We start from the raw sequence: 12,756 nt of genomic DNA, 5'->3' as shown, positions 1-12,756 counted from the left end.
TTAATGGGTTAAAACTTTAATGGGTAGAGTTGTTTTTGGAAAAATCGGAATGTATAGATATTGTTAAGATTTTATGATAATAAATGTAACAAATGTTGGTCAATTTAAGAAAGTTTAGTATTTGAGTTTCTTTGCAATACTATTTATGTAATTGTTTTAGGGGTTAATGTTGTAAAAAAAAAAATAAGTAAAATTTAAATGGTATAAACCAAAATGTACTTCAAAAATGTTAATATAAAAATGTTAATATAGATTAACCAATAATTGTAGAGACCATTTCAGTTTTGGAACTCCTAAAAATAGAATTCGTGATTTCGGGGCAAATGGTTAGACTACACCGACAAATATATTGAGCCCATTGTATGCAGATGGACATTTAAAAAAAAAAGAATAAGCAGCTCAAAAAGTAGAAAATAACCTAAGAAGTAAATAGTAAACAGTGACAAAGGAATCAAGTTTAAAGGTGAAAATTTTACAACTAAAGAAGAAGAATAAAACTTAACATTATATTCAGAAGAAATTGACCTCATACAACAAGTTACACGAATGTTTACAACTCTAACTAAATCCGAACAAAACCAAGGATATGTGGAGAAGTATGTATAAGCTTTTGTAGTTTTTTTTTTCTGCCTGAAGGCCGCTAAAATGATTTACTAACACCAATTGTGCTATATCATATTGGCTGTACCAGAGTATATATGTTAAGTGAATTTAAATTGAAGCTTCATGTAGTTAACCGTTTACGAGTATTAATCCTAAGAGAGACTATATATAGTCTAAGAGTATGGCCTTGAATGGAGAAAGCATGTAATGTAGAGCAGATCAAGTGGTTCAAACAGATCAAGCAGAATAAAAGTAGATAAAAAATTTGGCAGTTCAAATGCAGATCAAGGGTGAATAGCATCAAAAAAGCTGTAGACCAGATCTGCACATATTTCTCCTGCATTTATCACAAAAAAACAAAAAAATATAAACTGCACACAGTTCATCTGCATTAATTTTAAAAAACAAAAAATTTCTTGAATGGTAACTTAGTGATAGGAGGACTACACTAAAGGGTGATCTGCTATTTTCTGTCTTTTCATTCAAAGCCTATATGGAATTATCTTTTGATATGAAGACAAAATAGCATTAAAGAGGTGATGTAACTGAACTACAACTACAAGAAAGGCCCAACGAACAGCAATTTTCACTGGCTTCAGCTGTCATTTTAATATCGCAGAGATGAGAGAGCTTGGATATAGAACAATATTGCTACTGATCCGGATCTCGTGATCATTTACTTTTTCATTCACATTTAATATTCCAGAGTTTATGGTGTGTACGTCAGTATCACTTTGTGATTGATTAACTTAGATTTCTCAACTCTTTTTTGAGCATGGATTGTATACCCTAGTCCGGGTGCCTATTGAGTATTTGCCTAAAAATAAGTTAGAAATAAGACATTGTATCGCTTACAATCCTAGTAAATTTGCAAAACAAAACTGTAAGTGTTTTATCGATCTCATATATATTAAAGAACGAAAAAACACATATCAATTTTTTTACTTAATTCATCTACACGACTATATTGTAGAACTGAAAAAAAAAAAAAAAATATCACGAGTCTGATCCGTTTTCCACATCTTCTTTTTTAGCAGTAACCATTAATTATCTTAAGAAACGCAACTAATCTCACCTACTATTAACTTTGCTTCTTTCCGCAGGGTTATTATAATAACTCATACTAGTATTATATAGCTAGGGTTCAAAATTTGTATTTATGCTATGCAGCATCATTTTTCGAGAAATATTGATTTATGGTTTTAAAGTTTTTTTAATCTCCATAATAATCTTTTTTGGTCTTCCAACCTGCCAATTCAATGCATTTACATTCTCTACTTACTTCGGCCTTTGGGTGCAGCCACATGTTCTGCATGCTCTCATTTACTGCCCTTGTATTGTATTCATATATGTACATTCATTCATAAGGTACTCTTTTGTTTTTGGTATTTGAGATTTTAATCAGCATGCGTAATACTTCCTCTGTTTCACAAAGAGTGTCATTTTGACATAATGCACACAAATTAAGAAAATTTTCTAAATTTCTATTTTACCCTTTATAAATACACTAAAAATTTTCTCTTTCTAATTAATTAGCTCAAATTATAGGGATAAAAAAGAGAATTTAATCTTTAACACTACATTGAAAACAACAAATGACACTCTTTTTGTAACAAAGAAGATGTGTCAAAATGACATTCTTTGTGAAACAGAGGGAGTAATAAAACGACCCATAATTAAATGCGTTTGTATATCGAGCAAGAAACCCTTTGGTAGGTAAAATTCCTATATATGAGCGTCATTTTTACTTCACCAAATATAGTGAGACAAGAAAGTTAATTTAATAGAGTATCTCTTATCTTTACATATATACAGTATATATTTTTAAAGAAAAAATGCGATAAAAATTGCATGAAAAACGTTTCGACCCCTTTCTAGCTGTTGAATTGAACTCATAATCTCCAGTCCATTTTGAAACCTTACGTACCAAGAATTGATCCATATGCCATAAGTTTACCGAATAAATTTTTAGACATATAGAAGATGTCAGAACATTACAACATGTCGAAGTAATTTACTTCTAACTAATTTCATCGCCATATATATATATATATATATATATATATATATAACTATATGAGAAATTGAGTTTATTTAAGTGATATACAACAAAACAAAAAAATGAAATTTATTTTACTGTATACATAAGGGAAAGTAGAATGTAACTGTTGACGTGGAGGGATTTGCATCGAACATATAAGAGATGAGATGGTCCAACATTCATTTACAACTCATCCATCTGTCACTTTGTAACCCTAATTTTAACCCCTTCACTTTCCTATATAAACCTCCCCAAGTACTAAACACTCTTCACTACTCTCTCCACGAAACAAAAACAATAATAGAGAAAAATAAAAGAGTAAGGAAAAGAGATGGCAATTAGGTGTTTAACTGTGTTCCTGGTTGCTCTCATGGTGGCTCAAGCTGTTACCGCAACAAGACCGGCTCCAACTAAGAATGTCGGAGCTGGTCTTGACGACCAAAAGAACTTTGTGGCTTTCGGTGGCATCGGTGGAGCTGCTGGAGTTGGTGGAGTGGGTGGTATTGGAACTGGTCTTGGTGGTGTCGCCGGTGGAGTCGGTGGTGTCGCCGGAGTCTTGCCTGTTGGTGGCGTAGGAGGCGGAATTGGTGGTCTAGGCGGTGGTGCAGGTGGTCTTGGCGGTGTAGGTGGTCTAGGTGGTGGTTCAGGTTTTGGCGGTGGTTCAGGTTTTGGTGGTGGTTCAGGTCTTGGTGGTGACCCTGGACTCGGCGGTGGTATAGGTGGACTCGGCGGTGCAGGTGGTATAGGCGGTATAGGCGGTGGTGGTGGTTTGGGTGGAGTTGGCGGTGGAAGCGATTGCGGTGGCGTAATTCCTCACCATTGATGTTAAACGTTTTTATTTTGCTCTCTGCAAACCAAAGATCGGTCAAAAGGTTCATAGTTATTATGTTTTAAGTTCTTTTATCGATGTTTATGTTTGAGTCTTTGTTTGTTTTCTATATATGTTTGTTTTTGGTTATGCTGTTTGTTATTATTAATTACTTGAGAGTTGAGAACCTTGTGCTATCAATAAATAGTGTATTCTGTTTTTGTTTTTTTTTTGTATTACTTGCTTGTGCTCCAAGATAATGAAATAGTTGTAATTTGCATGCAGCAATATATCAAACACTACTCATCTGTCGAAGTTGTCAGAAAAAATTATATCTTGTTTCATTCGTGACAAATTGACAGCTATATTACTGACAACATGTAAAGAAAAAAAACATATTAGTTTTGTAGATTAACCAAACACCATTGTTAACGATATTTTTTGTCAAATTATAAACGAGATTAGCTTTACCAAATTAATCCTCTGTATATATATAAGGAAGCAAAAAAACAAATTAATCATGTATATACGTCAAAGTGTTATATTTAAGCAGCTTGATACATGTTGTGCACTGTTAATTTTTTGTATTTTCTTCTGAACCAAATCTAACTGATTTTTATTTAAACAGTTTTAGAGGTAAAACAAAAAAGTGTATTAATTGAAACAATACTGTATTAATACAACTATGAAGGTATCAACAGACTAGATAGTCGGTGCAGTATCTTATGATGTAATATACGAATGTATATATAGTATAAATGTATTAGTTTATCTGTTGTGCATTAATATATCATATACATAGTATATATACATGTAACATGTTGACAAAGAAAATATGATAGAGACATATAATGTAGGTAGTATTGATCTAAATATAAATTTATAATGTCTGTTTTTGAAAAACAGACAAGCTAGGACCTATTTTAATTGTAAAATCTTATAGAATTTTCTTTCAGTGAGTGATAGAAAAATTTAATTCAGTTACAACCACCAATAGGTAAATGCATGTGTAGTACAGTTAGCTCTCAACAAACGAATTGAAATACATTCACTACAACCATAACGATTAAGTAAACTTTCATGTTTCTCCAGTTGAAGTGTACCAAAATTCGCATTTTTCAAAATTAAAATCACTTTGTAAGGCAAGAGACACACAAAAAAAAAAAAAATGAATAAATTACAAAAAGAACCAAAAAAAAATTATGTAGTTTCCACAATATATATATATATATATATTGCCGTTCTAATACTATATGGTTTTTAACTTTTTAACAACATGGTTTGACCAGCTCAACCACTTGAACAGCCGGGACGGAACGTTAGTTACCGCGTCACAACCAGTTATTTTCTGAAGTAAATATAAACTTAAAGTTGATATCAGAGTGTTTGGTTATAGCATTTACAATTGGCATTAACTATCTACACCAGCCTACGTTTATTGTTTGTGGTCTCTCCGCCTTTAAAAGGACCCAACATATCTCCCAGACTTCGGCAAGGCAACAAACATATTTTACCTAAAATCTTATCTACCTTTTTAATTCCAGTTTTAATAAAAAAAATTACCGTTCTTGCACTATGGCGAAGTGGTTTTTCACTATCTTCTTCGTTTTTGCCCTAGCCTCTGCTTTAGCTTGTAACGCAAGAAATGTCCCAGCTGGAGGCCTCTCTGACCAGAAGAACTACCTCGGTTATGGTGGCGGATATACTGGCGTTGGAGACAATGGTCTTCCGTTCAGTGGCGTTGGTGGAGGTGTGTCTGGTCCTGGAGGTAATCTTGGTTTTGGAGGATTTGGCGGCGCTGGTGGCTTAGGCGGTGGTTTGGGCGGTGGACCAGGCACTGGATTAGGCGGTGGTGGCTTAGGCGGTGGTGGCTTAGGCGGTGGAAGTGGGATTGGTGCTGGAACCGGTGGAGGAAGTACCGGAGGATTTCATTTCCCTTGAGTTTGTTACATTGGTTTTAAGGTTTCGTACGGTCCTTGAGCTAGGTCTAGCTTAAGATGATGTCATGAATAATCTATCATATCGTTTTAGGGTTGGACTTTGCGATTATCTTAGCTTTTAACGTGTGTCTTAAGTTATTATGGCGTCTTTGAATCAGTCTCGTACGTGTCTTGTAGTGTCATGGCTTGGTCCATTTTCAAATTCTACTTTTGACTTCTTTTTTAGTGTCTCACTCGATGAGTTCATGTCATGATGTCAACATCTATGATTACTTTTTTCTTCGTCATTATTATAGCTCTATATATAGACTTTTGAGTAGCTCTCTATAATGACCATAATATCACACACACACGAAAAAAAAAGTAGCTCTCTACTATATGTCTTTGAAACGTACTTGGAGGTATGTCTTTGGAACGTACCTGGTGGCCCGAGTTATTTGAAGTTCGACTAGATACGAAGGAAATAAGTTTAATAAACAAATGAGTACGTAAACTAAAAATAAGCTAAAACTTGTTTATATAATTGAGTTTTTTTTCGTTTTATATGACAATTAGTATATAGATATATGTAAGTATATATGTAACGAGGAGGTAACAAAGCAAACAAAAATAATACATTTATCACTGTTAACTAGCTCACTTACATATTTTAAGTTGAAAATTCCCGGTTAAGTAATTTTAATAAAATTTCGTATAAATTAATTATTAAGAACTTAAAAGGTGCTGGCTTGGTTAGGTGAAAATATTAAAGTTGAAAGTAGTGAGTTCCAAACTTCCAATTTAAAGGGGAGCCTGACCAAAAAAACAAACAGTCAAACTTTATATTTATTACAGACATTGCAATTCAAAAGACTGCTCGTGAGGTAGGTTTTGTGCATTTACTCCCCCTTTCTCTCTCTATCGGCCATCACAGACCCTGGGTCAGGTGAACATTAACTAGTCAAATTCATAAAGAAATTACCATTTTATATGATTTTAACACACTTCTAAACATTTCAAGGTTTATATTATATCCATATACATTCACGAGAACGTGTGTGTTAAACTGGATTTTAAACCCAACACAAATTGATCCGTTTAGAGGTATCAAAAAGTACTAGTAACTACCTTCACCGAGTCTCATAATTAACGTTGGTTAAATTCGGAGTTATCAAACCCGTCCGGCTATATATGTTAATTGAACTAGTTTTTTTTTTTTAAAAACAAAAATACAAAAGTTCTTCACAAAAACCACATGAGAATGAGGCTAGTGAATACAGAAGAAGAGTGTACGTGTTCCAGACTACTCGTATACACGATCACACGAAGGAAATATGTGTCATTTCTTTTTGGACAAAGAGGGACAGCACAACACGGTCCTATCCATTCTTTTTTTTGGAATAACAAACAAAGATTTCCTTCGATCCTGTCTTGATCCCAATTTATTATGGCTCGTAAAGACTTCGATCCTGTCTTGATGCATTTATCTCCTAAGGGTTTCAGATTGATCTCGAGGGTATTGCATGATCTCTTCATAATGATAGGAACTAGAGAATCAATATTTTTTTGAACTCGATGGTCAATTTCTTAGTTGAAAGTTTGTGATTACAAACAAGATTTTCATTGTAAATTAACCTTCATAAATTCAGTTTGTTTGTTGCAACATTATTGTTTGATATATTCTTACACCATCAACATAAATCTTAAACATGTGATATAGAAGGTTTTACAAAGCAAGCACATGTTTCTTTTATGGAGTCCGGATACCATTTGATGCATTTTCCGCCTAGAAATTGTGATTCAATGCATGTTTGATTGCAGTCCCGAATCTCCAAACAAGGGCCTATTGGAATTAGCTTACTCCTATCTTCAGCTTCGGCAAGATCTGGGTTTATATGTTGGAAACAAGTTAGTGAAGTATATAAAAACACATAGAGAGAATCACATTAAAACATAGATATCTCTTTTGGTTTATTAATTACAATACAATATCCCAATGTTTTGTGACAAAAACACCGTATATATATGATTGATTCAACTATAATAATAATGAATAGAGAAATGATATAGTGTCAATTATACAAAATCTAAAAGTTACAATCTAATTTTCAATACATGGAGTCAAGAGAGCAGCCAAGCACAAGAACACGAAGAAAAATCATTTGCTTGAAAAAGCCATTCTGGTTCTTTGATTTGCTTTTGTTTGTTTTTTTTTGTTTTTTACTTTCTTCTGAAATCAAATAGTTCAAACCTTTTCACTACATGGATATAGAGTGTACGTAGTTTCCTATATATCATTTCTCAGAATATTTGGATTAGTATTTATTTATCTACTATACTCGGGTAGGATATCATCTTATTGACTAAGAGTCATACTTATTAGCTTTGATTACTTGTTATGGACTAACTTACTAGTTTAATATTTTTCTGGTCAACTACTTTTTTTTTGTTTTAAAATTTTGACTTGATTATTAGGTAAGTATTTATGAAGAAATATATTGAAACTATTTATTTAGAAGAATCTTTTCCAAAATATAATGTATATATGGATTAATGTTTATTTATGCTATACTCTGTAGGATATACTTATTGAGTACTCGAGTCATACAATTTATTTGCAATAATCTTTTCCAAAACAATACAAGTATATTTTCGTACATTTTGTTATTGGATTTCAACAACTCCAATTATATTGTTATATATTCCACAAGTGTAACGTAAAATGCTGTAGTACTTAACCAAAAAGTGTGCCAAAAATTAATATACTAAAAGTAGGTTTATTAAACACTATTTTATAATTTACTAGCAATTGATCCGCGCTACGCGCGGAAGTTTCATGAGGTTCTTTTTATTTTCGTTGTTTTGTTAGTTTGATATTTTGTATGTTTTTTCTCATTTTTCCGTGTGGTTATGGTGTTCTTATATTGTTCTTTGTTTTTTACTGGTTTTTTTTGGGTCTCTTTTTTTCAAGTTTGTATTTTGTTTTCTATTTTAGAAATCTAGAATTTACTAAAATCATGATGATCTTTTTTTGGATTCATAAAATATAGAATTTGAAGTTAAGTTTTGTATAGTTATTGTTTGTTTTATTGGTTTAGTCTTTCGTTTTGGTTTATTAATTTAATTTCTCATTTTCTCGTTCCATATTTTTTACTTTTCTTAGATGTTGTTGTAGGTAATGTTTTTTGTTTTTTAAAAGAAAATAATTAACCTGTGGTAATTGTTTTTTTCAAAATGCTTTTGTTTTTGGAGTAATGTGTTTGTGGTTTTTGATGTCAAATGTTTTACCAGTTCTGTAATTTTAATTTGGTTCTTTTTCTGTTAGACATTGGGCCTTAATTTCTTTAATAATTAGAATTCTGTTGGGACGTTAGGTTGTTACTGGTTTGTCCTTGATGTGGGAATGGCTTTCTTCCCTTTCAAAACATGAGGTCGTGTGAACGGATAGCGGAGCAGAGAAGTAATTTTCCCGATCTACAGTATTATTAGAGTTTTGAAAGTATTTCCTTCATCATGCTAATCCTTCTTCATTCAGCCCTTTCAGTGATGAATAATTTACCTCTCTGCGCTTTGCATCTGTACGGGTTAATTGGTTCTTCTCTGCTGGTTTTGTTCCAGTTAAGTGTTTGTTGGTCTTCAAATCTGACGTTTATTGATTTTTTTTTTCGGTTTCATTTCAGAATTAATTTGTGAATTGTAATGCCGATTTTTGTTTTAATTTTGTTTCGTTTGGTCTCCAGAGTCTGTGTTTCGATCGGATGTGAATTGTGTGTTGTTAAATTAATGAATAGAATTTCTAACTTATTTATTTGTGTTTTGTTGTTTACGTTATTAAATTTTATTTTCTTATGTTTGTTTTGTTTGTTTGGCAAGTGATTCCTGCGAGAGGTGGGCAGGATAGAAAGATTCAGTGAAGTATTTCTCACTTAGCCATGGTTGGTTTTGTTTTCCATCTGCAACATGTGATTATTTAAACATATGAAGATCACGGATGTGAAACTTGACACAAGCTTTAACATGTTTTTTTTTATTTACAAGCTTTAACATATTAAGATGAGCATATTAGAGTTTACTTCTCTTGAATTTTGTTCTGTCTTTTACTTTTCTGCATTTCGTTTTCTGCTTCTTGCTTCCTTCACCACTCACTCTTTCTTTCAGGTCAGGTTTTATATTTTTCAGGAATCCTTACTTTGTGAAATGTTTGGCAATGCCGAAGACTGCAGCTGGAAGGTTATCTTACACAATAACATACACGTTTCAGTGTTACGAATGCATGGATGGTTGTAATAAGAGCATGAGCGTAATAATAAAGTGGATCTTAGTTATAGAATTTGGAAAATGCACATGTGGGTTCGTTCATCAATGTATACATGTTCAATCTTCTGTATACCATGATATGGTTGACCAAATATGGAATATTTGATCTTCAAACTTGGTCAAATAACGGTTCAGAAATCTTCTCCTCTTTTCAGGAAGATCGAACTTGTTTTGTAATTAACATGTCTTTAAATACATTGTAATCTTGATTGTAAAGACTTAGAGAAATACAAAGACTTTCAATGGTTCTGTAGAGTTGAGACCTTTAGCCTGTTTGATAGTCCAATTTTGGGTACGTGTAGACAAAGATTTTAGGAATATGAAAATTAAATGGATTAAAAAGAGAGCCGGTTATTACATTTCTACAAAGTCCCTTGTTGTCACAAACTCCCCATCAAAATTTAGTCCCTGATGTAACATTAAGTTAAAGTTCACCGGGAGAGAAATGATTGGTAAGTGTGTTGCAAGGTTGACAGATCATAATATTTGAGAAGACCATGCACATAGTATTGACTACACATAATCAAGAATAGGTAGAATATGACCTCCGATTCTCTGAATATCTTGGGGTTGATATTGGTGGGTAAATTATACAACTCCCTCCATCTTTCTTGCTATAAATAACCTCAAGCGTGGTCGCGTGTTTGTTCGTCAAATGCGCTAACTCGAACTTTCTCACCGCTGCTTCTCATTGCAGCAGTAGTATTGAAACATGTGGTGATGTAATATGGGTAAGTCATGGGGGAGGGAGAGTGTATGTTTAATTAAACAACTCTAAACAAACGTGGTTTGCTAAGAACTCAAACCTTTCAAGATGTATAACGACTAACATCCTCTCCAACGTTTGTGTGACTCCATTATGATACGCATGTGTTGAACAAACTTGGCCCATGTGAAGAGAAGGTTAGTTTTTGAAAGTATAAAAATATCAGAACTGTTCAATATATTAGGTTCCAATAAGAAGACGTACCCGAGAGTTTGGAATTTGTGTTTCCAAGAGAGAGTAATTGTTTATAGAGATATAGAAATCAGTGAGTTTAAAACGTGGGTTGCTTCTTGTGACTTCAAGACCATATATAATGTAGATTTCCCCATGGCCTCCATCGATCAAAGATCTCTCAAAATTTAGAAGGTGGAGAATGTTAATCGACCCCTGCATCATAGTAGTCTACAATCACATTACTATTAAAATAGGAGGAATAGGTGATTGAGAGTCAAACATGAGGAGCAGGAGAATACCTTTTCGTCAATGAGAGAATGAAGTCAACACCCATGAGTTGGCTGACGCCGGATTTTTAGCATTACGGGCAGGCCAATAAAATGGAGCAATCTACCCACTACATGTTGCTCTAAACAGCGAGGTTTGAGCTATGCAAATGAAATGTAAGGAAATAATCATTAGGCTATAAATTCATGAATAGAATAAAATAACAACACTGTTAATCAACATAATATAGAAAAGTAGAACAAAGACGCCCTGTACATCATATAGAAAATTTGTCTATTTCTTTTTCTAAATTAAACGAAGTCATGAGCGCTTAATAATGGAAGTTTTACTTTTAAGAGATGAACACAATATAGGAGACGGGCAATATTGAAAGAGTTAAATCCTCGGCTCACCTGGAAGATCTGTATTGGTATTGGCAAGAGAAACCAACTGCTGATAAGTAATGAACCTGTAAAACTCTTCCGGAAAAATACCGAAAGACTCGTGGACCTGATGAAAAGCAGTGGTTGCTATGAAACGTATGGAGAAAGGGGAATCAGTTAGTTTAAAACGGGTGTTGCTTTTGGTGACTTCAAAATCCGACAGAATATATATTGCCCCATCAGACAGCGACTTTTCGTGTTTTGAAAGATGAGTGACATTGATGGATCCTTGGATGAAACAACTCTGAAAAGAAGAAAGTCAAATTAGAGAAAGAGATTATAATCGAGTAACTGAAAAATGTAGTTGAGATCGATACAACCTTTTGATCTATTAGCAGGAAATCTACTCCCATTAGTTGGCCTCCTTTTTTGACGTTGCGGGCAGTCCAGTGGCGAAGCAATCTTCCAACGATCTGCTGGTGTAGGCGGCCAGCTTTGAGATTTTCGAATGAAACAACAGTGGAATCCATGTTAGTAAAGAAAAAATTTAGAGAGAAAGAAATTGTGAGAGGCATGAAGTTGGAGGAGAAGGCATTATATAGGACTTGACCTTGCACGCATTGAAGAAAAATTAGTGCGGCTTCAATTGAATGACAGAGCATTGAAAGAACTTGAGTAACAGTTGTAGAGGAAAACTATCCGATGGAGATAGAGAAAGGGTTTGAAGGATAAGCGAGTAAAGAAACAATGAAGAAGATGAGGGACGTGTGAGGTGATAGAAGGGAATCAAGATGGGGGGACGGTTGAGGTCGCACATTAATGGCGGCGGAGTCAAGTTACCAGGAAAAGAGTTTTCTTCAATGAGCAGATTGAACAGGTAATAGAGATGGACTCGAAATGGGCTTAGAAATTCAAATTAAAAAATGAAATAAGAATTGCTTACTGGGTTGTCTCCTAAATTGGGCTTCAAGAAAATGGCCTAATTTAATTGAGAGAGGTGATGACGTGGCAGCACCAGGAGTGAGGAAACTACACTTTATATATATATATTAGAATTTAGAAGTAAATACGATCGACCATGCTGAAATCCCTACAACAGTTAGCGTTAACATATTTATCATTTGTATACAATTAACCTTGTTCGATTATAGATTTCAAATTATACCGGTCATAATCAGAATCATTTTTGTGTCCATCATAGACAATAAATTCAAAACTAAACCACAATCTAAATTATAATCTTCTTTTTCATAATATATATTATAATAATCTAATTTGATCATTATGTAGGATAAACCTTTCAGCTTCAATTCTAATTAACCTGCGATTTTGTAAATGATTTACAGCATGACTCTTCATTAATGCAATGCAATAACATCAAAATTTAATTAAACATCAATTACCGTTTCACTCTTCCATTATAAAAAGAAAGTAGCATTATCATATTCCTCTTAAAGGTTTCTATCAGATACAAAAAT

At 33.4% G+C, this 12,756-nt stretch overlaps 2 protein-coding genes and 1 pseudogene across 2 annotated transcripts; 2 read left to right on the top strand and 1 right to left on the bottom strand.

The window, feature by feature from the left end:
• Nucleotides 2,909–3,736, top strand: LOC104730437 (glycine-rich cell wall structural protein-like). The gene has a single exon (XM_010449598.2). It carries the CDS (start codon nucleotides 2,976–2,978, stop codon nucleotides 3,465–3,467), a length of 492 nt encoding a protein of 163 aa, XP_010447900.1. The 5' UTR covers nucleotides 2,909–2,975; the 3' UTR covers nucleotides 3,468–3,736.
• On the top strand, nucleotides 4,924–5,682 carry LOC104730436 (glycine-rich protein 5-like). The gene has a single exon (XM_010449597.1). It carries the CDS (start codon nucleotides 5,028–5,030, stop codon nucleotides 5,391–5,393), a length of 366 nt encoding a protein of 121 aa, XP_010447899.1. The 5' UTR covers nucleotides 4,924–5,027; the 3' UTR covers nucleotides 5,394–5,682.
• On the bottom strand, nucleotides 7,075–7,550 carry LOC109128159 (annotated as a pseudogene).

The sequence above is a fragment of the Camelina sativa genome, chromosome 12 (genome assembly GCF_000633955.1).
Source record: "Camelina sativa cultivar DH55 chromosome 12, Cs, whole genome shotgun sequence".
Taxonomy (NCBI): Eukaryota; Viridiplantae; Streptophyta; class Magnoliopsida; order Brassicales; family Brassicaceae; genus Camelina; species Camelina sativa.
The sequence above is the reverse complement of the archived record's forward strand: the minus strand, read 5'-3'. Positions and strand labels throughout refer to the sequence as shown.